General features: G+C 51.7%; 1 protein-coding gene and 1 pseudogene across 1 annotated transcript in view; both read right to left on the minus strand.

Moving 5' to 3' along the window:
- The window catches only part of LOC136635947 (collagen alpha-1(V) chain-like), a gene marked incomplete at its 3' end in the record, with an annotated part of 42149 nt that extends 20139 nt beyond the window's left edge, over positions 1 to 22010 (minus strand). The window contains exons 1-11 of the mRNA XM_066611010.1: positions 21940 to 22010; positions 21653 to 21722; positions 20514 to 20652; positions 20240 to 20283; positions 19922 to 19984; positions 13097 to 13171; positions 9553 to 9645; positions 5204 to 5260; positions 4543 to 4596; positions 3097 to 3150; positions 2279 to 2332 (exon numbers count right to left, since the gene is read on the minus strand). Coding sequence (XP_066467107.1) covers positions 2279 to 2332; positions 3097 to 3150; positions 4543 to 4596; positions 5204 to 5260; positions 9553 to 9645; positions 13097 to 13171; positions 19922 to 19984; positions 20240 to 20283; positions 20514 to 20652; positions 21653 to 21722; positions 21940 to 22010 — 774 coding nt within the window. The remainder of the gene's footprint in view (positions 1 to 2278; positions 2333 to 3096; positions 3151 to 4542; positions 4597 to 5203; positions 5261 to 9552; positions 9646 to 13096; positions 13172 to 19921; positions 19985 to 20239; positions 20284 to 20513; positions 20653 to 21652; positions 21723 to 21939) is intronic.
- LOC136635948 (5S ribosomal RNA) lies at positions 16479 to 16598 on the minus strand (annotated as a pseudogene).
- Positions 22011 to 25343: the final 3333 nt, after the last annotated feature.

The raw sequence follows: 25343 nt of genomic DNA on the forward strand, positions 1-25343 counted from the left end.
CTTCCTGTATCTCACTGCGGCCCACCAAATGCCCCAGGGAGCATAAGAACATAAGAGCAGCCCCACTGGATCAGGCCATAGGCCCATCTAGTCCAGCTTCCTGTATCTCACCGCGGCCCACCAAATGCCCCAGGGAGCATAAGAACATAAGAGCAGCCCCACTGGATCAGGCCAAAGGCCCATCTAGTCCAGCTTCCTGTACCTCACAGCAGCCCACCAAATGCCTCGGGGGAGAGGGGCACACAAGACCACAAGAGACCTTCATCCTGGTGCCCTCCCTTGCGTCTGGCATTAGGAGGTCGCCTGTTTCTAAATCCAGTGGGTTGCTTGTTCGTGGCTTGTGGACTTTTCCTCCACCAATCCGTTCAATCCCCTTTCCAGGGCGTTTAGGCCAAACACCATCACCACATCCTGTGGCATGGAGTTCCACAGCTTAAAAAAGTGTTTTATTTTGTCTGTTCCGACTCACCCGGTGTTCCATTTGAGTGGGTGTCCCCTGGTTCTGGTGTCGTGCGAGAGGGAACAGTACATCCCTCTAGCCACTCTAATCATCCCGTGCATAATTCTGTCAAACCCCCCCCCCCAATGCGCCATTCCGCAAGCTACCTGGGCCGCAGGATGGGATCAGGGGCGATCAGGAGCAGAGCTCCCTAGCACATTTGCAAAAGCAATTCCAGCTGCCCTTGCAGCTGCTGTGAGAGGGGCGAGCTGATGAATGATGCTCTTGTCGTGGGCCCTGGAGTGATCTTGTTCATCCTCCCACAGAAGAATTAGTTTGCATCTCGGTAACTATCAATTATGCACCCTGGTCTCCCCGTGTGTGTGTGTGTGTGTGTGTGTGTGTGTGTGTGTGTGCGCGCGCGCTTCCTTGGGGACACGGCAGCCGTGGCTGCACCACTTAAGGGACAAATGATTTGCAGCCCCCTTTCTCCATAGCAACCTCCTCCCATCTATTTCCACTTTAAGTACCTCCATAATCAAGCACTTAAAGCCTCCTGATCTATGACTTCCAGGCAAACTTCCCCCTGCATTCAGATGGGCCATTAATGGGCTCCTGTCTCATTTGATGACAGCTGAGTGAGCTCCAAAGGCAAGCAGGAGGTTTAAAAAAAAAAAAAAAGAGAGAGGAAGAGAAAAAGGACTTCCATATATTTAAATTCATTCAACATGGCCACAGGTGTCACAGCCGGGATGTCTGTGGCACCTGGCTCACGGGGTCTACGTTTCCGAGGCCCATCCGGAACGCAAGGTCTTCCAGCAGGGAATCCCTGCACCCAAGCTGCAAGTAGGGTCACCGAACCTACCCCCCTTCCCCCCGACTCAAATCAACTCATGAGTCATCACGGGCAGCCGTTACTACTTGACCCGAGCCTCTTAGAGCACTGTTTCTCAAACTGTGGGTCACGAGTCCATTTCAAGTGGGTCCCCATTCATTTCGGTATTTTATTTTCAATATATTAGACTTGATGCTACCAGGCTGTGCGACTGCATTTGGGGGAAAAGTGACAGACCGGTACTTTTAAAAAAGCTACCATGTATATGCTTTTAGCATTGGTAGTCAATGGGACTTACTCCTGGGTAAGTGTGGGTAGGATCGCAGCCTATAGGACTGCTAAAAATTCTCCTGCTTGGTGACGTCACTTTCCGGTCACTTCCGGTGGGTCCTGGCAGATTCTAATTCTAAAAAGTGGGTCCCGGTGCTAAATGTGTGAGAACCGCTGGCTTAGAGAGTCATTTTGACTCGAGTCGCGAGTCATTATGAGACACAAGTCAAGGCACGGGTCAGGCACCACTCAAAACGTCCAGGAAAAAGACCAGGCTATCCATTGGTCCAATTGTCCATTCCTAGATCGCCAAGAGCCCCCCTCTGTCATATTCTGGCTGCCCCACCCAACCTCTTCTGCAGGGAACAAAAAACCTCTTAAGCCTCTCTCCTCCTCCAGCCCCTGCCTCCTGGAACCAACCTACCCCCCCATCCCACCACATCTGCTGCTGCCGTCCTTCTGAATGCCAGCTTCTGGATTAGCCACGAAGTGTGGTGCAGAAGCGGCAAACACACACACAATGCAGTGGTGTAGCTAAGGGGGGCAGGTGGGTACACTGCCACAGGTGCCACGCCTTGAGGGGGGTACCGACCCACAGCCCCCAACAGCCGATCCGAGGTGAATAAAGCGGTCTTCTGAGCCCTGGGGTGCGTTAAAAAAAATCTGTGGCCCTGGGTGCCTAAAGGTTTAGCTGTGGCACTGAAATAATGGATGGAGATTCTAGATCCAGCTACCTTTGGCCCAGTCTGCCCTGGCATCCCTCGTGCGCCATCGCTGCCAGGCCGGCCCTAAAAGAGAGAGAGAGAGAATTAACTTATGAAGGCAAAGCAAGACCAGACAGACAACTGCTCTTGGGCCAAGGCACATGGTAATTGCTTCTCTCACGGTCTGCTGCTTTTCCTCTTTGGCTTGAGGGCAACCGTTAATGAGTTGCCCGATTCCTTCGCCAGAGGCTGAAAGCAGTACCGACTGACCCAGATTTGGAAGGGTGCACATGGCTCATGCAAGTGCTACCATGGCAATTTTGGCCTCACGGACGGGCCCCATCTCAGACACAGCGTCAGGTCATGTCTCTGGGAAGATGACACTGGTTGAGCTCGACCCAGATCACTTGCACCGAGAGTTCGCAAGAGGGCCGTGCGATCTGCGGCTTCTTTGTTTTTCAGTGAGAACTGCAAGTCTGTGGGGTCATTCAAGGGTTCGCTGCTGTCCTTGAGCTAAGCGGAGGCCCGGTCAGATACTCCACACGCAGCCCTGACCCAAAGATCTCCCTTCCGCTCTTACGTAACGCAACTCGGGAACCGACAGACGCAGCACTGACAATGACAAGTGGATCTGGTGCATTCAATGCTCCTGCAAGAATGCTTCCCCAAGGGAAACCAAAAGATAGGAGGACCAAAGGCAGGGAGAACTATGGCAGGGGCATCTCCAAAATGAATACAATTTCAGGTTGTGAAAGCCACTAGATTGTGGCTAGTGACTGGGGGAACCAGACCGCATCCTGAGCTAATCTATTAGGTTCCTGCAACCATGCTGACGATGTGACGCTTACCCTTCGTCCTGGTTTTCCTGATGGGCCTGGGGGTCCTTGCACACCTCGTGGACCCTAAAATCAAAGGGACTAGAGTGAGGAAAACAGACCAGATGGACATGGAAATGTAGAGACAAGGATGTCCTTCCCTGCCCAAGAAAGACAACCCACTCGATGGTCCACATGGGACCGTTTAGTACATATTTGTCCAGGATGAAAATGCCCAATCATTTCCTTTCCAAGAAGGATCATGGAATTCACTGACAACTGCGTCGATGATAACCGGCTGGAATCACCCCTGAAGACTCAGGCACCTGCCACGGGATCTTTGCAGCAGAGGGCCACGGAGAATGTTCTAGAACAGGGGTGCCCAAAACAGGGGTTTGGGCACCCCTGTTCTAGAACATTCTCCGTGGCCCTCTGCTGCAAAGATCCCGTGGCAGGTGCCTGAGTCTTCAGGGGTGATTCCAGCCGGATATCATCGACGCAGTTGTGGCCACTTGCGGCCCGGGGGCCACTTGCGGCCCTCAGGGGCTTTCAATCAGGCCTTCGGGGAGCCTCTGGCCCTCCAAAGACTTGCTGGAGCCCATGCTGGCCTCTCAGCAAGAGAATGACTGTTCGACCTCTCACTTGAGCTGTGGGACAAGGGCTCCCTCCATTACTTGCTGTTTCACGTCTGTAATGCAGCAGTGGCAGCGAAGGAAAGGCTGGCCTTGCTTTGTGCAAGGCCTTTTACAGGCCTTGAGCTACTGCAAGACCTTCATTCATTCACGCAAGTTCCATCTCTAATATATTCATTTATGTAAATTTATTCAAATTTTAAATTGTAAATGAATTCTTTTTTTCCCCCGGCCCCCGACACAGCGTCAGAGACACGATGTGGCCCTCCTGCCAAAATGTTTGGACACCCCTGTTCTAGAACACAAAGTCCATTTGCAGGGAAAAGCAGCCAGCTGTGTTGGGTCTTGCCTTTGCTCCACTGAGAGTTCACACTGGGGTACACATTCCTCTGGGGCTGGGGGGGGGGCCAGAGGCAGTAATGGCCTGTCTGTCACGAGAAAGCTAGCCCACCATGATAGATCTTCTCACTGAGAAGTAGGTGTCTTCTCACCTCAGTAGGTGTCTAAGGAGACAACCATTTTAAAATGAGGGATGCCTCTGAACATCTCTGGGGATTCAAGCATTCCAAGTTGCTGGAAGTGATTTTCCCAGCGTATTTGAAAGTGTTTGCTATTCCCTTCTTTACTTCGGAGGAGGGACAGAAACCAGTGAGCCTGGGTGAAGCAACTGCCTTGGGGAGGCAGGTTGATGTGGGGCAAGAAAAGGTGCCACATCTCACATCTAACAGCTGCCTCGGCCAGTGTCCCACCTGCGCCCCTCCCATTTCTGCCTCCTCCTCTTCCTGATGTGACTGCATCCAGATTTCCTTTGGTGCGGGGGAAAAAAATGCCCTTTTCTCCGACATACCTGAGGCCCCAAATCTCCTGGCTCGCCCTTGATTCCTGCACCTCCTGGAGATCCCTGTGGAATAAGGAACAGGTCAAATAACACATTAAGCACAAAACATGAACAACCCACGACCACAACCACAACATCTCGTTGGGGTCTAGCAGTGGCAGATGCCAACGAGACTGGCAAATTGACTGATCGAAAGGAGGACTGGGCAGCGCTCAGGGTCGGCCCATCCATGAGGTCAGCTGAGCAGGCTGCATCAGGGACAAGTTGGCGGGGAGATGCCTGCCTCTGTCTGCCCGCCCGCCTGTTACTCCCTGGGCCAAAGACAGAGAGTGGAGGGTAATAAGCTGGAGTGTCTCTGATGCTCTGACTACTCACCCTCTTCTGCTCTGACTCCCTCAACTTTTTCAAATCCAGGAAACAGGAAGAGGTAAAACAAGCAGGAAGGGTGCAGATGGCACATGATTGGATAATGGGATGAGGGTGGCATTTTAAGCACCTCCTCCGGCACCAGGAGATCTTGGACTCGCCCCGGAAAGACTATTTGCATTCATTTCCAATTTCATTCTTCATTAGGATACAACAGTCAGCTACTCAGCCCCAAAGGAAGACCCATTTGGTGTAGAGCCAACAGAGTAAACAGAGTGGCCTGCCATCTTTGTCTCGCTCTTACCATGGGGCCTGGCCTTCCGGTAAGACCCATTGGGCCAGCTGGTCCTCTCAACGCCAACTGCAAAGAGAGAGAGAGAAAGAGAGAGAGAGTGAAAGTTCAGCTCCACTGTCCCCACTGCTTCACCTGAGACGTGAAGCCACCAGGACTTCCCCCTCCAGGGAGAACGCGGGAATGACTTCACAACTGCATGTGACATTATGACATCACTGTCCCAAGCTCTAGGGCTTCAAGTTATGCTTTTGCTGCCCAAGTCCTCACTGAGACCCTTTCAGGCAATCTAAGGGGTGCCTAGACATTCAGCAGGACCTCCCTGGGGAAGTGAATTCACCCCATGCAAGTTCCTGTATAAACTTCTCTTTGGTCCTGAGCTCAGAACAGGAAGCCCTTTCATCCTGCTCAAGCCGAAGAGGCCACGCACAGCACCGATTGGCTAGCCTAGCCTCTGTGACAACCACATCGCCAAATCGTTCTCTCTCTCAAGATCAACTTTTTAAAAAAAAGAAACTGCTTAGTGTTTTGTTCTGTTTTTAAAGAAATGTTTAAGTGGACAAACCTGCCAGGGGGAAAAAATGAAGGGTATATAGCCAGAGTGAAACATGGGCAATGGGGGGGGAGTGGGGAAAGAGGAGGACAAATCATGTTGAATTCAGAGTCAAACTGAGAACTCACTGCTTGGACTGGAACTGAAAAACCCAAGTATTTGAGTGACCACCTTCGTCCATATAACCCTACCCATCCTCTCAGGTCATCTAAGGAGGCCCTTCTGACTGTGCTGTCACCAGTAGAGGTGAGAGGTGTGGCGGCTAGGAATAGGGCCTTTTCGGTGGTGGCGCCCTATTCATGGAATTCCTTTCCCCTGGAATTAAGAACAGCTCCCTCTCTGAAGACCTTTCAGCGGGGCCTCAAGACCTTCATACTTATGAAGGTTTTTAATTGACACTGGGGGCTAGTGCTTTTTTTAAAATACCTTATATTTTAATTGTGGTGATCTTGCATGTTTAATGTTTTTTTTAATATATTGTTTTATTTTATGTGGATATTGTTAGCCGCCTTGAGTCCCCTTTGATGTGGGAGAAAGGCGAGATAAAAATCCTATGAAGAATGAATGAATGAATGAATGAATGAATGAACTCCAAGGATCATCCCTAGGGCAACGATTACACAGAAAAGGTTTGATGCACCCACATTTCAGCACTTGAATGTCACTCAATCAAAATTCATGTGATTTCAGGGACTCTGTCTGGCTTGGAATCTGCCCCAAATCCTTAAGGGTGCACAGGATCACAACCTACCAATGTTGAAGGCTGCAGTCTAAGTGCACATATCTGAACACATCCATTAAACCTAGCGGGGTTTGCTTCCAAGAAAACACACTTGGGATTACACTTTTAAAGCGGGTGCCACTGACAGATTTCAGCACAGGGCTGAAATCACAAACTGCAATTATAAGCCTTGGTTCCTCAGAGGAAAATGCCACAGAGTTCAGTGGGCCTTACTTCCAAGAAGACCTGTCTAAGATGACAGCTGCTCTTCTACAAGTGTTGACTGCAGTCTGGGTAAGTAAACGAGAATCTCAGTCTTGACCCTAACAGGGTTGCTGAATACCTCTTCACTGTAGTCACAGGAGATCCTATTGGTTGGCAACCTTCAGTCTCAAAAGACTATGGTCTAAGCCTACAGCACCCGGTATTCCCAGGCGGTCTCCCATCCAAGTACTAACCAGGCCTGACCCTGCTTAGCTTCCGAGATCATGGTATAAGCCTACAGCACCTGGTATTCCCAGGCGGTCTCCCATCCAAGTACTAACCAGGCCTGACCCTGCTTAGTTTCCAAGATCAGACGAGATTGGGCATGTGGAGATCCTATTGCCCCTTTCCAAAAGGCAAACTAGACTCATCCCCAAAAGGGATACCCTCAATTTGGGCCGACACCAGGATGCGATGGGCTCTGTGCAGCTTCACACAATCTCTTTTCCCACTTATAGGGTGCAGGGGGTGCAGCTGGGAAGGAGGGCAGAGACAGTCCCTTCCATCATTTCTACCCTAGGTTGCCCCCAGGCAGCAATTCAACCATCCACGTTGGCTTCTGGGGAAGGGAAGTATTGAACCTGCTGGAGATACTCTAGGACAGTGTTCTTCACCCCATGGGCCATGGTTCCATTAGGCAGGCAGCAGTTGGGGTGGGTGGAGATTGGGGTGAGGAAAGGGCAAATCGGGTCCTGGGAGGGGGGGGCAAGATCAGTTGCGAGTTCCTAGTTTCATTCTTTATTTTGGGGGCACGAAAAAGGTTGAAGACCACTGCTCTAGGAGAATTTCCTGCTACAGGCAGGAGGTTGGACTAGATGACCTCGTGGTGCCCTTGTGGTTCACCTTCCCATGACTCTGTGATCCCATGGATTCTAGATTGGGGGCTTGTAGGAGCAACCCCACTGGGATGTTGCTACAAGTGGCCAGATCCGAGAAGCCTCACTGAAAAAACCTACACCATTTGTGATGTTCAAAGCGTGCTGCGAATTGCATGGGAGTTTCTAATCAGGCTGGATTCTTCCCACATGGGCCCCTGGCGGGGAGGGGGAGGGCAGCTCAGGCTTGTGCCCTGCCAGGACCCACTTGTGGTGCCCCCCTGCCCTCGATGCAGAGAAATCAATGAAATCACAACAGGGAAGTCACACAGAGTCCTCCTTTCTACCACATAACACCAGGCGAGGCAAGAGGAGTCTAGGATAATGAGTTCTTATTTGAGAAGCAGGGATTCAACTTCAGATGTTTTCAGGTTTGTTTTATTTTTGCTATAAACCCACTAATTAAAAAGTCATGTTTAGCCGGAGCCGAGTCAATAAATCCCGCGGCAGGTAATGGGGCTGTCCACACTTTATAATGTCGCTGGGACAAATTTGTTCCAGTGCGAGAATTCGATACTTTAAAAGACCTGTAATTATCTGTTGCTTGCTGGTAATTAAAATCCACCCAGGGCCGCAACTGGGGGAGGCAACAATTTTGCAAGACATGCTGGCTTCCTTCACGACTTGCAGGGCCGGTGTCTGTGTTACAAGATATGCCGCAATTTGGGCCTGCAGTGAGTAAAGCGACCGGTTGAAATCAGCAGAACCGGAGGCCTGATGTGGCCAGAGATGGGCACCCGGACCTGCCCAGGTTGCCCCACTGCTCCGACAACAACCCACAAGTGCCACGCGCCACCTCACAAAGCAACAGCGGCCTTAATGCCAAAGTAGAATCAGCCTTGCCAGAGACAACTGGGGTACAAATACTGCTGAACAGGAATGGATTAGCACGCAGGTGATAGCCTGGTGGGGGGCACACCTGCCTTTGCCCACCCACCCACTTTTACCATTCATCCCTCTATGGATCTAAAACGGACCAGCAAGACAGAGAACAAGTATGGAGGACCAGTGAACCAGAGTACTAGGGACACTCTAGCCCACCAATCTTCTCTCCTCTCCTCTACATATCCTCTTCTGCTCCACCCCACATCCCACTAAAGGAGGACAGAGACAGCTGGAAAGGTCTTTGGAGCCCAGGTCTACCAACCCACGCGGCATCAGTAGTACATAACATAAGAACATAAGAACAGCCCCACTGGATCAGGCCATAGGCCCATCTAGTCCAGCTTCCTGTATCTCACAGCGGCCCACCAAATGCCCCAGGGAGCACACCAGATAACAAGAGACCTGCAAGGCTTCCTGGGAATTGTAGTTAAGAACATAAGAACAGCCCCACTGGATCAGGCCATAGGCCCATCTAGTCCAGCTTCCTGTATCTCACAGCGGCCCACCAAATGCCCCAGGGAGCACACCAGATAACAAGAGACCTCATCCTGGTGCCCTCCCCTACATCTGGCATTCTGACTTAACCCAGCATCCCCAGTGTCCCCAGTGTCCCCAGCATCCCAAGTCTGAGTAGATACGAAAACGTAAGGAAATTTCTGGACCACCTCCTCTGGTTCCTGGGCTCCCCCTTTGACCCTGGGCCCGGGTACAAATTACCCCCTTTACCCCCCCTCCTAAGCCCCGCCAACAGGGCGATGCCCTGGTGCTGATGCCATTCAATGCACCACTTGAAGCAAGGAGCACTTGTGTTGCTCCTGCCTGAATACCAGGTTAGCCATATCGAACACTGATGGGGTGGACAGTCCCGTCCCCCCCCACAGGGCACGTGGTGTGTGCCTACCAGGATGGTTTATAAACCATGCCGTGCTGGATTTAGGCATAAGCTAAACAAGCTACAGATTAGAGTCTCACAATCCATAGGGGCTTCAAAAAAAATTCTGAATACGAGTTAGGGAACACCAGAGGCACATAGCAGGTGCTCCAAGAGGTGCTCCTCACTTACCCTGGCCTGTTGCAGGATGGCTTGGGCTTGCGACTCCTGGGCAGACACCATGGGACCCTTTGAACCTCCGTCACCCCCGCCGCTGAACCGGAACTGTAGAGGAAGACAAGGACAGGGCACGTCAAAGGTCTGCTTCTTCAATCCCCCCCTGTTCGTGAACACAACTCAAGCAGGCCCAGGACAGCAAAGGGAAGGGGTGCAACTTTGCTATCACGGCGACAGCCACTGCAAGGTCAGCCTTCTCTGTGCAAGTCGCCCCGCCGTGTTCAAAGCCGGCTCGGCAAGCGTGACAGCGAAATCCTTTCATTATGTGCCACGCGGTGTATAGAAAGGCTCTTTGCTTTGTGCGACCTAAACCAGCCACGGATCAATGGCATCGAGCGACCCCCAAGTCCTGCGCTTATTGCTTTATTGATTTCCTCCACAGCCTCCTGGAGAAGAACATTGCCCGCTTCTCAAAGGGCTTTGATCAAGGAAGTGTCACGGGGAGGTGGACCAGATACAGCAAGTTGTCAGCTCCGTCTTTTGCCTGGAGAAGCATCGCGTTGGCCTGGACAGCTTAAGACGGGATGTGAAACATAAGGCCTGTGGGCTGGATGAGCCCCACACACATGGCTCTGTTATCCATTAGGCCAGGGGTGTCCAAACTTTTTGGCAGGAGGGCCACATCATCTCTCTGTGTCAGGGGCCGGGGGGAAAAGAATTAATTTACACTTCAAATTTGAATAAATTTACATAAATTAATATATTAGAGATGGAACTTCTAGGAATGAATGAACGTCTTGCAATAGCTCAAGGTCTATAAAAGGCCGGTCTTTCCTTTGCTGCCACTGCTGCATCACAAATGTGAAATAGCAAGTATTGGAGGGAGCCCTCATCCCACAGCTCATGCGAGAGGTTGAACAGTCACTCTCATGCTGAGAGCACTCACGTCGGGCAAGCATGAGCTCCAGCAAGTCACTAAAGGGCCAGAGTCTCATTGGAGTTTGGCGGCTCCCCATGGGCACATTGGGAGTCCCCAAGGGCCGCAAATGGCCCCCGGGCCGGGGTTTGGGCACCCCTGCATTAGGCTGGGTCTTGCAGGGATTAGGGCCCTGTCTATATACCCGCCCCGATACTGGGGCACAAGGCCCAAGCTGGGCCCGGTCACTTGCAGAAGAAGGCCATGCACAGTCCACCCTGGCCGCAGGGAGCCATGTCAAAGCACCTGTGAGGGCCCAGCCTAGTCCACGGCACCAGGTGTGGACGGCAGGCTGGGGTGAAACGGCGCCTACCCAGTTGGATACCCGGCCCTGCTTCTGGGGTTGGGCAGAGTGGACATCACAGGGCCAAGCGCCTTCAGTGCGCTGGGGCCAAGTGGAGACAGCCCAGTCCTGGAGGCAGATGGTGCAACCTCCACGGCGGACCAGGCTCCCCGTAGCGCCAACCAAACCTGTGGCATGAGCTGCCTGCCAGCACACCCCTTCCTCTTTTGCTGACCTGGTTTCTGAGTTTCGGGGGGGGGGGTTGTATCTGAAAGCCATGGGGCCCAGCTACGGGTTAATACAGCCCTGCCCACAGAAGCTCCTTATCTGACCCTCCCAGCATCACCGCTGAGCTATGCTGAGGTACCACAGCTAAAAGGGCGACCCAAAAGATAATTATTATTATTTATTAGTAGTAGTAGTATTTATGGGCTTTCCCATCTTTGATCCAGACTTGTGTGCTTGAAATGCTCATTTCTCCTCATCACCTGCTTCATTAATGACATCACTTCCTGCTTTATGACATCACTGCCGGCCCCCAGCAGGTATCATGAGTGCTATTTGGCCCGCTGTATGAAATGAGTCTGACACCCCAGGCTTAAGACAAGGGGGAAATGGAGCCAAACCACAAGGTGTCCCAAAAAGTCCAAAAGGGTCACAGGTTCTCAGGGGCAGACCCCCCACCTGCCTCCATTTCCCCCACCACCACCTCTGCTGCCTTCCTCTTTCTCCTTGGAATAGAGAACATAAGAACATAAGAACAGCCCCATTGGATCAGGCCACAGGCCCATCTAGTCCAGCTTCCTGTATCTCACCGCGGCCCACCAAATGCCCCAGGGAGCATAAGAACATAAGAGCAGCCCCACTGGATCAGGCCATAGGCCCATCTAGTCCCGCTTCCTGTATCTCACAGCGGCCCACCAAGTGCCCCAGGGAGCATAAGAACATAAGAGCAGCCCCACTGGATCAGGCCATAGGCCCATCTAGTCCAGCTTCCTGTATCTCACAGCGGCCCACCAAATGCCCCGGGGAGCATAAGAACATAAGAGCAGCCCCACTGGATCAGGCCAGAGGCCCATCTAGTCCAGCTTCCTGTATCTCACAGCGGCCCACCAAATGCCCCAGGGAGCACACCAGATAACAAGACACCTGCATCCTGGTGCCCTCCCTTGCATCTGGCATTCTGACATAGCCCAGAAGGAAGAGGTCCACTGAAAAAAGGACCTCTTCCTTCTCCAATCTAAGGAGAAGGAGGAAGAGAAGGAGTGTCCGGCTCGACAAGAGGCAAACTGAGACATTTGCCTAGGGGCACATATTAATGCCTAGGCCAGTGGTTCCCAATCTTTAAACTGTCGCAACTCACCCTGCCTTCTATGATGGGTCATGACTCAGTGCTCAGTGTTGTGCCACAACGCATTTCTGAAAGCCCCTAGAGGCCACTTCCAGGTCGCGCCAGGTCTGTGACCCACTGCGCTGTCCGGCTGGTGGGCCTGTGCTTTATCCAAGGCAGGGTTGGGGCTGAAAGAGGCAACCGGGGCAAGGGGAATTGCTTCCTCTTACCCTGGGTAATGCCACAGCGGCACCAATGGGGCTACTTGAATCTCCGCCACCCTAAAGAGGTGGTGCAAATCCGAGCAGGCTTGAGCTGCCCCGGGGATGGGGACAGGATCTGGCACACTTGTGGCCTTCAGGATTGCACCCTTAGTAGTAGGCAACCTTCAGTCTCGAAAGACTATGGTATCAGCTCTGGATGGTGGTTCTGGAACAGCGTCTAGTGTGGCTGAAAAGGCCAATTCGGGAGTGACAATCCCTTCCACACTGGGAGCAAGTGCAGTCTGTCCCTGGTCTGTCTCCCTGGCTATGGGCCTTCCTTCTTTGCCTCTTAGCCTCAGACTGTTGGCCAAGTGTCTCTTCAAACTGGGAAAGGCCATGCTGCACAGCCTGCCTCCAAGCGGGCCGCTCAGAGGCCAGGGTTTCCCACCTGTTGAGGTCCACTCCTAAGGCCTTCAGATCCCTCTTGCAGGTGTCCTTGTATCGCAGCTGTGGTCTACCTGTAGGGCGCTTTCCTTGCACGAGTTCTCTGTAGGACTCTTAAACTCCTTAGAACTCCATTGCACCCTTAAAGACACAGGAACCCACGTGTGTCAGCACGGCCTTCCTCTTTCGCATCTGGCTGGCCCACGTACAGCAAGTAACACAATTCAACCAGTCCCTGTTTGCCGCAGGTAGTTAGAAATAATTATGCCACCCCCCGTAAGAAAGAGAGAGAAAGAGATACGTTTTGTAACTGATATACTCACTGGCAGCATCAACATTGTTCCAGGAGGTCCTGGTAAACCATCTGCCCCAGGAAGCCCCGATCTTCCAGGAGGTCCCTGCAGTGGGGCAGAAATCCAGAATTACCGTTGCATTTGGAGATCACCCTTTCGATTTAATACCAACGGTGGTGCCTTTGATCATACGTCACGCAACAGAGTCCGGGGAGGGAAGGGAACCTTACATTGTGCGGTTTTTGCTGCACAGATCATTGTTTGTATTGACTGTGTCTGTGTTGTTTATGGAATACTACTATTTCATGTTCAGTGCGGGTGTGTGTGTGTGTGTGTGTGTGTGTGTGTGTGTGTCCAAGAACGGATTCCCCGCAGACACCGAGGAACCACCTTCTCAGGACTCTCCACAATACTGAATTTGGTGTATTATGACATGGGAGCGCACCAGCAAGCTGGAAGTATCTTCTGAAAGCCTCTGGGAGGCCTTCTGGGGCACAGGGAGGCCACAGGTGACCTCTTACTCCTCAGGAGACCTGGATGAAACTGGAAGGCACTTTCGGTCACATCTGGGAGGTCTCTGAGGCCCTCCAGCTCGGGACGGGATAATCCACAGATATTCAATTCCATGGATCCCAAGATAAGGAGGGCCCGCTGTCTCGATTCACTGCCTATGGGTGGGGTTTGTTCCTTTCAACCTAACTAAAGTCTATGCCTAAAGCGGTGTTTCTCAAACTGTGGGTCGGGACTAGGTGGGTTTCTCGAACTGTGGGACCCACTAGGTGGGTCGCAAACCAATTTCCGGTGGGTCCCCATTTCAATATTCTATTTTTACTCTATTAGACTCGACGCTATCATGGTATGTGACTGCATTCAGGGAAATTAGACTGAACAAGCTATTATGTATATTCTTTTAACAATGAGAGTCAATGGGACTTCCTCCTGGGTAAGCGTGGGTAGGATTGCAGCCTAGGATTGTTGAAAATGTCCCTGCTGGATGATGTCACTTCCAGGCGTGACATCACTTCCGGCGGGTCCTGACAGATTCTCTTGCTAAAAAGTGAGTCCCCGTGCTAAATGTGTGACAACCTAGAGGTTAACACACCTACTAAATATTAGCAGACATGCAAGGGCGCTTCGGATCTGACAGTGTTTGATGACAGTTGACATATATCATGCAATGGTATTTGAGCTATTTGAGCTGAAGCCGAGCTATTCCATCTGCTCTGAGCGTGGGAGGATGGAGGCCAGAATGTGAAGCCAGATCGGAATGAAACACCTGAATGTAGTGGTTCTTGAAAGAAAGAACCTTCTTTCAATTGTAAAAATCCCTATTTAATAAGGGATTTAATCAGCCTGCCTATGTAAACCACCTTGAATAAAGTCTTGAACAAAGACCAAGAAAGGCGGTATATAAATACCTGTTATTATTATTATTATTATTATTATTATTATTTAGTAACGGACTATTTATTTAATACTTTTTGTCATCGTCGTCATCCCCAACAACCATGGGCACCCAAGTTTGCTACCTAGTTACCAAGAACTTGCAAGCTTTTCTCTTTGATGCCTGCCAAAACAATCATTTCTGAGCGTTCAAACCTTTGCGGTCAAATTCCCCTTTCGAAAAGTGGAAGTGCCCCAAGACCTCCAAACTTTGCAAATATTTGTTTTGGCTGGGACGATCCGCATGTTTGGTAGCGCTCTGGAGAGCTGCCTGGAGGCCAGCAAGGGAGTAGATCTTCATTAGCGCAGGTACTTCAATGCGCCAAGCTGAGCGCATCGCACTTTTGTCTGGTGTCAGCTGGCCCGGGCTCTGCAGAACTCTTGCCAAGCGGCTCTGAGCTGCCAAGCCTGGCACTCTGCTCCCATTCAGCCCCCAACCACGCATCAGGAAGGGTGCCTCCACCCAGAGTCTCGGCCCCTGCCAAACAGAGAAGCTGCAATATTGACTTCCCAGCAAGGAAGGATCGATGGGGTGCAACTCGGCTCTCGGGCTCAATCATGTCACAACTGCCAGGAAGAAGATTATGGGGCCATCAAAGTGCTGTGAACACACTGGCAGCATTGGAAAGGCAGCACTTCACCAGAAGTGAGTTGAGGAGGGCGAGCGAACTTGTCAGAGCCCAGCCCCTACCAAACTGAGCTGGGAGGAGGGTCCCAGGAGGGAGGGAGATGGCCAGGCTGAGGATCTAGAGCAGGGGTGTCCAGTGCTGACTCCAACAAATCTCTGGAGGGCCAGAGGCTCATTGGAGACTGGGGGCTTCCTGAGGGCCGCATTGAGAGGCCTCGAGGGCCGCATGTGGCCCCAGGGCCGGGGTTTGGGCACCCCTGATCTAGAGGATGTACACAGCAAGATTCACAACAACATGGCAAGAATCAAGGGGTTGATTCTCCTTCTTCTCCTTCTTTCCCAGAGCTTGGATAGCAACCAGGTCTTGCTACACGACCTTCTCTGCGCAAGAGGTTTCTTTGCAGGTACTGGCTGGGAAGGCTATTGATTTGTTGGCATTTTTTATGTCCCCCTACCTCCAAGGAGCTCACGTGGTTGTCCCCCCTCCTTTTTGTCTTCACAACAACCCTCTGAGGTAGGTTGAGGGTGAGAGTGTGTGACCGGCCCAAGGTCGCCCAGGCAGCTTTGTGGCTGAGCGGGGACTGGGACCTAGATCATCCAGGTTGGGTTGGACTCTGTCCAAAATTCTGGTGGTCAAGTGGGAACAGCGTCGGTGGTGCTGGTGCAAGATGCGAACGGTTTGGTCCTGGCTCCACCCACCCATCTCCTGGAGATGGGGAAGCTCTCCACCCACAAACACCTCCCCCCCGTAGTGTACAGAACCTGACGGGCTCAATGGAAGAGGCTCAGTTCTGCACACAGGAAGTTCCGGGTTCGGTCCCTTGCAGCATTTCCAAGAAGGCCTGGAGCGCCTGGAACTTTGGAGAGCTCAGTGACAACGCTGGACCAGATAAACCAAAGGCCTGACTCAGCTTCCTATATGTCCTAACCAGGTCTACTCAGAAGTAAATCCTATTGTGCTCAATGGCACTTCCTCCCAGGAAAGTGAGGTTCGGATTGCAGCCTAAGCGGAACGAATCTCATCAGGTCTGAATGAGCATGGAACAACCCCCCAAGAGTGATGGCCCTGAAATCTCAAGCCAGTATGGCGGAGTGATTAAGAGCAGTGGCCAGGGAACCAGGAAGCCCAAGTCCAGTTGCCTGCTTGACCATGAAGCTCCCCAGCCTACCTTACAGGGCTGTTGAGAGGATAATAGGAGGAGGTGCACATGCCACCCTGGTTGGCAACCTTCAGTCTCGAAAGACTATGGTATAAGCCTACAGTACCCGGTATTCCCAGGCGGTCTCCCATCCAGGTACTAACCAGGCCTGACCCTGCTTAGCTTCCGAGATCATGGTATAAGCCTACAGCACCCGGTATTCCCAGGCGGTCTCCCATCCAAGTACTAACCAGGCCTGACCCTGCTTAGCTTCCGAGATCAGACGAGATCGGGCTTGTGCAGGGCTCATGGCACCCTAAGCTCCTTGGAAGAAGGAACAGCGGGGTTGAAATGCAAGCAAAGAAAGAAATGATACCAGCTCCAGCTTGAAGGAGACCTGCATGCAATTCTCAGCTCGTTCCACCAGGTGTCAGGCCTCAGCTGCTGCTGTTGCAAACAGGCCTTTGGGAAGTCAAGCTGGGGGTTTGATGGTCCGACACCAAATTCTGCACATTGCACCATGTGCTCCCTTGTGTGCACGTTCAGAAAAGTTTGCACATTTCAGAGCCTTCCATACCGGTTTGAGTCTTAGCATCGGTGACGCCATTTTCAGAACCTTCCCTTTGCAGACATTTATATGCCTACGAGCAACCCAAGGAGGCATCATGTGCTACATGTTCCAAACATGTTCCCTCCCTTCTTTTGCTTCCTCTCAGTTTGCAGAGAGCACAGCTCAGGCAAAAGCCAATGCCCTCCAGGAACAAGCCGCAACGTTCCAGAAGGACGTCGTAAAAAACCATCGCGCAGTGATTGTCAACCTTTTCCATCTCACGGCGCACTGACAAGGTACTACAATTGTCAAGGCACACCATAGGTTTTTTGAGCATTGACAAGGCACACCATGCTGTTGTTGGTGGTGGTGGGGGGGCTCACATCTCCCACATCCCCCAATGGCCCTACTAATAAATGACCCTCCTCCAAACTCCTGTGGCATACCTGCAGACCACTCGCGGCACACCGGTGTACCGCGGCACAGTGGTCGAAAACAGCTGCCATAGAGGTAATCACCCACAGTGCTTTGAAGAAGCAGAGGCTCTTGGCAGGCTGCACTGGGGATGGCGTTGGACATCAGAGCAATGAAGCGTTCCTTTTGCCTTGCAAGGAGCTTACCACTTAACAACAAACTACATAATGGATACTAACAGTAGCAAAGCTAAAAGCAGTAGTTGAACTCGGAGTGATGTAACATCAGGCCAGACAGGACCCTAATAAGCTGGGTGTTTTGCTGAACTGAAATGCCTGAGCAAGGAAAAAAAAATGGAGTCACTGATGCTAAGACTCAAAAACAGTAGATGGAAAGCACCAAGTCTTCAGACTGAGGGCAGCAGTTTCCATACTATGCCAGAGGGTGGCACAGCCAACTCACAGGGGTGCCATGGGATGTCCCTGGTGGCAAGGGGTGCCATGGGATGTCCCTGGTGGCAAGGGGTGCCATGGGATGTCCCTGGTGGCAAGGGGTGCCATGGGATGTCTTTCTTCCCAGCTCTCCCAGGCGCTACCATCTTGGAGCATGCAAGACCTCACACAGTCCATGATGGCAGTGCCCACCTTCCAGTCCAAGATGGCAGTGCCCATCATTCCAGGCTCTAAGATGCCACCTGACCACCTTAGCAGCGTCAGATTACATAAAATCTTGCATATTCTCATGTGAACCAAGATGGTGGTGGCCAGGAGACCCAGTAAGAGGCCTCCTTGAAAGAAGGGCGCCATGACCACAGCAGGCTTGCCTTAGGACGGGTGTCTCCAAGCTATGGCCCAGGAGCAATATGTGCCCTGCCGCATTTATCCGGCCTGCAGCAACTTGTTTTTTTGTCAGAGCATTTGAGAAAATATATAGAGCATTCAGAGGGGCTCCATTTCCCCCTCCCAGATTCAGAGGGGCTCCATTTTCCCCCTCCCAGATTCAGAGGGGCTCCATTTTCTCCCCTCCCAAATTCAGAGGGGCTCCATTTTCTCCCCTCCCAAATTCAGAGGGGCTCCATTTCCCCCTCCCAGATTCAGAGGGGTTCCATTTCCCCCTCCCAGATTCAGAGGGGTTCCATTTTCCTCCTCCCAGATTCAGAGGGGCTCCATTTTCTCCCCTCCCAAATTCAGAGGGGCTCAATTTCCCCCCTCCCAGATTCAGAGGGGCTCCATTTCCCCCCTCCCAAATTCAGAGGGGCTCCTTTGGGAGCTGCAGAAGGAACTCAGTAAAGGTTCTTAACCCCTGCTAATTGGGTAAGAGGCACTTTTTCAAGTGGGTGCTCCTTTTTTTAGCAGGGGGAGAGTAACTGGCCCACCTCACCCCAGCACTGTCTGTTCTAGTGGCTGTCTGCTGGTATTCCTTGGCATCTTTTTAGATTGTGAGCCCTTTTGGGACAGGGAGCCATTTAGTTATTTGATTCTTCTCTGTAAACTGCTTTGTGAACGTTCAGTTGAAAAGCGGTATATAAATACTGTTAATTAATTAATTAATTAATTAATTAATTAATTAATTAATTAATTAATTAATTCTTTTCAGGAAAGGAGTAGAATCGTAGCCTTGGAAAGGACCTCTAAGGTCCTCTAGTCCAACCCCTTGCCTGAGGCAGAAAATCGTCCTAGAGCATCTCCAGTAGGTGCCTATTGATTCCCTGCTTGAAGATCTCCAGCTAGGAAGAGTCCACCATCTCCCTCTGCAATCTGTTCCACCTCCGAACTATCCTGATCACCAAGAGTTTCTTCCTGATGTCCAACCAGAATCACCTTTCTTGCAGTTTGTCCCCACTGGATCATTCTAGTTTCAGAGGCAGCTGGGACCACATTTGTCCCTTCTTCCAACGGACAGCCCTTCAGTTCTTTGAAGAGTACCCTCCTACCCCTGTCGGCCTACTCTTCCCCAGGCTGAACATACCAGGTTCCTTCAACCTTTCCTCAAAGGGCTTGTTCTCCAGCCCTCTGACCATCCTTGAACCATCCGTGGAAATGAAATTCTCTTGGAAGGTGACCCTGCGTCCACATCGTGACTCAGACTTGAAGCTTCTGGACTGGATATTCGCCCCGGCTCTGACCAGAATCACCCTAGGCCACTGGTTCCGGGGACCACAGGTGATCTGCGAGAAGTGGTCCGCGAGGTCTCAGGACAACCATCAACTTTCCTTGTACAGTGAGACACTGGAAGTGATCAACCTCCTGTGGACCACCAAAGAGGGCACAGCCACAACCACTGAAGTGTCAGCTGTGGCTGTAGACAGGCCATTCTCCGTCCTCTCCAACAGTCCATGGGGGAGCGTTTGGGAGACGGACCACCGGAGAGGGTGGAGACCAGACTCTCCACAGCCACAAGTGGTCCATGACAATTCCAGTTTTTGCCTCAGTGGTCTGTGTGTTTGGGAACTGCAGCCCTAGGCGAATCCTTGCTTTCTGGAGATCAGGCCACTGTACACGGCTCCTCCTCTTCCTTTTTACCCACTGCCTTAGAGGGTGGCCAGGTGGGTCCTTGGCCATCCCTGAAAACAGCCTCTGAGACCCGCAGAACAGGCTTGCAAGTGTGTCAAGGAGCTGAACCGTGTCACGTTTGAGACGGTGTCTTGGGTCAATTACATCACCCAAGCAATCAGACTCACACCTTTCTCCAGGATCTCCTGTTTGGCCCATTGGCCCAGTTTGGCCTGGAGGCCCCGGAAGACCCTGAGATGGGAGGAAAAGAACGAGCGTTAGCTGCCGGAGGAAAGGAAGGGGCGTGTATATCTGTTTACTTTAGCATGGTCAGATTGACCTCGCAGGGCCGCGAGATCCATGCCTGTCATATGGAAGCAATTGAAACCGAAAGAACAGCTGTCCACTGCCTGTTCGCTCTGGCAATGGTGGGAAGCGCATACGTGCATCATGTTGTGGCAAATGGGGGGGGGTGAGAGGAGACAAAATACTACGTGAAGAACTTACCGCTGGGCCTTCTGGACTCAGACGGACCTTCGACCGAGCATGCCCTGGAAAAAAAGGGAAGCGTTGAGTCAACAGCTGGACCCATAGGAAACCATCACAATTCCAGTATGGGGTGACCCGTCAGTGGGATAACCCCATTTCTGCCCAGCCCACAGGTACCCATTTGATCCCTGTTGCACACAGTGTACACATCTGAACCCTGTTGGGCAGAAATGGCTTAAGTCAACGGAATTCTGGTAACACTCCAATTCTCAAACTCTGGGTCGAGACCCACTTGGCGGGTCACAGCCCGTTTGCTGGCAGGTCCCGCAAAGCCTCCAGTGAAAACACGGGTGACGGAAAAAATCGGAAAACTCATCGCCTCCAGCGTGAGGCTGTTCCAAGAAATCACTGCCCTGCAAAGAGCTGAGCTCCTGCAGTTTGGAAGATAGCTGCCCCACAAACAGTCGAGCTCCTACAGTTTGCAAGATTGGGTAAATCCAGGCAGAGCATCTTTTCCTAGTGTGATTTTTTTCCCCCAAGTCCGTCAATGATAGATAGTGGTGGACAGGTGAAGGTTGTCATATAATTAAGGCCGCATTACTAAGCCCCTCAAGCCTGGAGGCTATTCATTAGGGCTGCCTTGTTAGGTGATGACACCGTGAAGGACTAGATTTCTTGAGAAAAGGGGAATTGGACAGATTTTCTGGGAGAAAAATCCATCATGAGTGACAAGCCATGATGGGTTTGTTACAACCCACCTCATTCTAAGAAATAGGCTCTCTCTGAAAGTGCAGTGCAAGGGAGTGGAAACAGATAACAGGGATCTGGTTGTCTTCATAGGCCCCTCGAGGCATCCGGTGGGACACTGGGCAGATCCAGGAAGCTGGACTAGAGTGGGCCTTTGGCCTGATCCAGCAGGGCTTCTCTGTGTCAGCAAAGGAATGATATTAAAGGGGTCATTCGCTTCATGTTAGAGGCAGCAATCTGTCTCGACTGACCATGTTTAAGAAAGAATTCCACTGTCCCAAAGGTAACTCACAATCTTGGGGGGGAGGGGGGATTATCACAAGGGGAGACCCTAGCAACAGCCACTTGGAAACAGGACGGTACTGAAAGAAAGCAGGCCTGTTGCTGAATTTAAGAGAGCTCCCAACTTTCAAAGGAGGGATTAAAAAGCAAAGGCAGAGGCGTCACATGTCCCCAAGCAACCATACCGTGAAGGAGAAGATGCCTACCGCGTCTCAGAAGTGAGTGCCTCCTTCCGGATTGTAGTAGCATCGGTTTACAGAGCGACTTTTCTCAGGAGAGGCTGTCTGTTGTGTCTCTCTGCATGAGTCACTCCAGCTGAGCATCCGTGGGGGTTCCGTTCCCAGAACCCCAGTGGATGCCAAAACCCACCACAGATAAGCGAATCCTCAGGTTAGGGCTTACCTGACCTCCCAGACGTAGACCGGAAGTGCCTTGCAGTAAGAATTTGGGGAGGGGTGGGCTATTTAAGAACCTGGAAAGGTCACACACCGTGAAAAAACAGAAAGTGCATATCCTCAACACTCCAGGGGGGGGTGTTCTCTGAGGCTAGGAGAGGCCACATGCAGTCTCTCCCGGGCCTTGGAAAAGCTCCCAGACACAATCAGATTAAAAGGGTCCAACTTGTACTTTTCCGGCAGGAGGGACACTCCCTATTGGCACTCCCTAAAAGTTGCCTTTTTCAGGCATACCAGTTGAGTTTTGGCATCCGAGACATGATCCGGAAGGCCAGGAAAAGTGTTCGGGTGCCCTCGTTTATCATCCCAAGACATGCCACGGAAAATTTTCTGGCAAGTCTCAACAGCAAAATATGGGACAATAGCCTTCTTGCAGGATAAAATTGGCTTATTAAGAAAGAAAGAAAAAAAAAAGTCAGTCAGCAAATGTTCCACATCAGTACAAGCAGGGAAAGGCATGGGAGAAAGCCAGGCCCCAGCTCAAATTACACCACCCTCAAAGGACAGTTCCCCACAGGTCGAGGGTTGAAGCGGAGGTCAGTCGGTGGAACCGAGCGGCCATGAAAAGTGTGTGAGGTTGACGTCACGGTGACTGCCTCGTCCCCTCCCTGCCAAATGGCTGAAAGATGCCCAATTCTGCAACCTGCTTTACGCCCCCTCCCCATTGACAAAAGGAAGTGTGGAGAACATAGCACACAGCTCATCCCTACAGCTGTTAACGCACATCTAACAATAACGGGGTTCCCCCCCTCCCAGCCAGCACATTTCAAGGGACAGGCAAAGGACTTTGGGCTATAAACCAGGGGTGTCCAAAGTTTTTGGCAGGAGGGCCACATCTTTTCTCTGATGCTGTGTCAGGGGGCTGGGGGGAGGGGGGGAAGGGAATTAATTGTACAATTCAAATTTGAATAAAATTTACATAAATGAATATATATTAAAGATGAACTTATATGAATGAATGAAGGTCTTGCAATAGCTCAAGGCCTATAAAAGGCCTTGCACAAAGCAAGGCTGGCCTTTCCTTTGCTGCTGCTACTGCATCACAGACGTGGAAACAGCAAGCAGTGGAGGGAGCCCCTCATTCCACAGCTCACAGTCTTCAGAGTCAACAGTTTGCCCTCACGCTGAGAGCATGTTGCGTCTGGCCACGTGTGGGCTCCAACGAAATCTCCGGAGAGCCAGAGGCTCATATGGAGACTGGGGCTCCCTGAGGTCCACATTGAGAGGACTCTTGAGGGCCGTCCAGCAGTCTCCAAGGTGGCCCCCAGGGGAGGGGTGTTGGGCACCCCTGCTATAGAACCCAACGGAATTTCACCAGAGGGTCACACCCCTTGAGAATTTTGCTTAACGCCCAACAAGTGAGATGAACTTGGAGGCCGTATGATGCGTAGCCAGAGAGAAAATTCCCCCAATTTGGGGGGATTTTCTCAATTCTTTTGAAAAAAAATAAAATAAAATGATTTTTTTTTTAATTAAAAAAGAACTGGGCACATTCTAACCAGCATCACTATATTATCGTATTAACCATTTTCTTTACTCTCACTTAATATTGGGGCTCACCTGGATTTGGATGAAGCCCCACCTCCTAAAAAGCGCGAAAAACATGCAGGTCCTTTGCAAAGGTTCGTCTAGGACAGGGGGTGCCGCAATACCCAGGCCGAGGGGCCACTTGCAGCCCTCGAGGGCCTCTCTCAATGTGGCCCTCAGGGAGCCCTCCAGTCTCCAATGAGAATCTGGCCCCTCCGGAGATTTGTTGGAGCTCCCGCACTGGCCCGACAAAACTGCTCTCAGCGTGAGGTGCGACTGTCTGACCTCTCACTGGAGCTGTGGGATGAGTGGCTCCCCTCCACTGCTTGCTGTTTCACGTCTGTGATGCAGTAGCAGCAGCAAAGGAAAGGCCAGCCTTGCTTTGTGGAAGGCCTTTTATAGGCCTTGAGCTATTGCAAGACCTTCATTCATTCATATATAAGCTTCATCTTTAATATATTCATTTATGTAAATCTATGTAAATTTATTCAAATTTTAAATGTGAATTAATTCTTTTTTTTCTCCGGCCCCCGACACACTGTCAGAGAGATGATGTGGCCCTCCTGCCAAAAACTTTGGACACCCCTGGTCTAGGACATCCTCACAGGAGTCATTTGTGGTGCTAGGACTCCAGGCCCAAAAGTCCTGGAGGGAGGCAAGGGGCTTTGGAGGCCATCTAGTCTACCTCCCTGCTAAGGTAAAGGGATCCAGGGGATGAGGGTCTCTTGTTATCTGGTGTGCTCCCCGGGGCATTTGGTGGGCCCGCTGTGAGATACAGGAAGCTGGACTAGATGGGCCTATGGCCTGATCCAGTGGGCTGCTGCTCTTATGTTCTTATGCTCCCTGGGGCATTTGGTGGGCCACTGTGAGATACAAGAAGCTGGACTAGATGCGGGCCTATAGCCTGATCCAGTGGGGCTGTTCTTATGTTCTTATGCTCCCCGGGGCATTTGGTGGGCCGCTGTGAGATCCAGGAAGCTGGACTAGATGGGCCTGTGGCCATGATCCAGTGGGGCTGCTCTTATGTTCTTATGCTCCCCTGGGGCATTTGGTGGGCCGCTGTGAGATACAGGAAGCTGGACTAGATGGGCCTGTGGCCTGATCCAGTGGGGCTGCTCTTATGTTCTTATGTTCCCTAGGGCATTTGGTGGGGCCGCTGTGAGATCCAGGAAGCTGGACTAGATGGGCCTATGGCCTGATCCGAGTGGGGCTGCTCTTATGTTCTTATGCTCCCTGGGGCATTTGGTGGGCCTGCTGTGAGATCTCAGGAAGCTGGACTAGATAGGCCTATGGCCTGATCCAGTGGGGCTGCTCTTATGTTCTTAACTACAATTCCCAGGAAGCCTTGCAGGTCTCTTGTTATCAGGTGTGCTCCCTGGGGCATTTTGGTGGGCCGCTGTGAGATACGGGAAGCTGGACTAGATGGGCCTATGGCCTGATCCAGTGGGGCTGTTCTTATGTTCTTATCCAGAGCTAAAGCATCCCTGATAGGTAGCTGTGCTTGAAGACCCCTCCCACCCCCAGTGCAGAAGAGACCGTCCTCCCCACAGGTCACCGGTTCCATTGTTGAACTGTCCTGTACACTTAAGCCTGTTTGATCTAACCCTGACCTCTGGGAAGGCAAGGACCAAGTCTCCTTCTGCGTACCAGCCCTGCAGGGATTTGAGGAGTGCAGCCCTGTTTGACACTACCCCACCCCCTGAGCCCAGCCTGGTCTATTTCTCTTGGCACCGTGGCAGTCTTGCGGGATGGGTTCTGACCTCCTACTGGTGCTTGCCCATGTCCTTATAAGGAGCCTGTCTGAGCCATCTAAGCTTGCCGGATGCCAGATGTTCTTGGGAAACACTGGAGGGTGCGCTCCCCCTGAAGGGCTCCACTCCTCACATCCCATTGCCGAGCTGGACCTCCGCAAGAAGGCGCAAACAGGGCCGGCCATGTCCATCAACGACCGACCGAAGCATTCTTGGCATTTGACCCCCAATTCATTTGAACCATCGTTCTCAGGTTGTTTATGTTTCGCTCCCGGCTCTGGGGACATCTGGAGTCTCTCTTGGCAAAAGAGAGCCAAACTGTTTAAGTTATCTACTCAGCTGTGGAGCTGGGGAATGGGA

This window comes from Tiliqua scincoides, unplaced genomic scaffold (assembly GCF_035046505.1).
Source record: "Tiliqua scincoides isolate rTilSci1 unplaced genomic scaffold, rTilSci1.hap2 HAP2_SCAFFOLD_163, whole genome shotgun sequence".
Lineage (NCBI taxonomy): Eukaryota > Metazoa > Chordata > Lepidosauria > Squamata > Scincidae > Tiliqua > Tiliqua scincoides.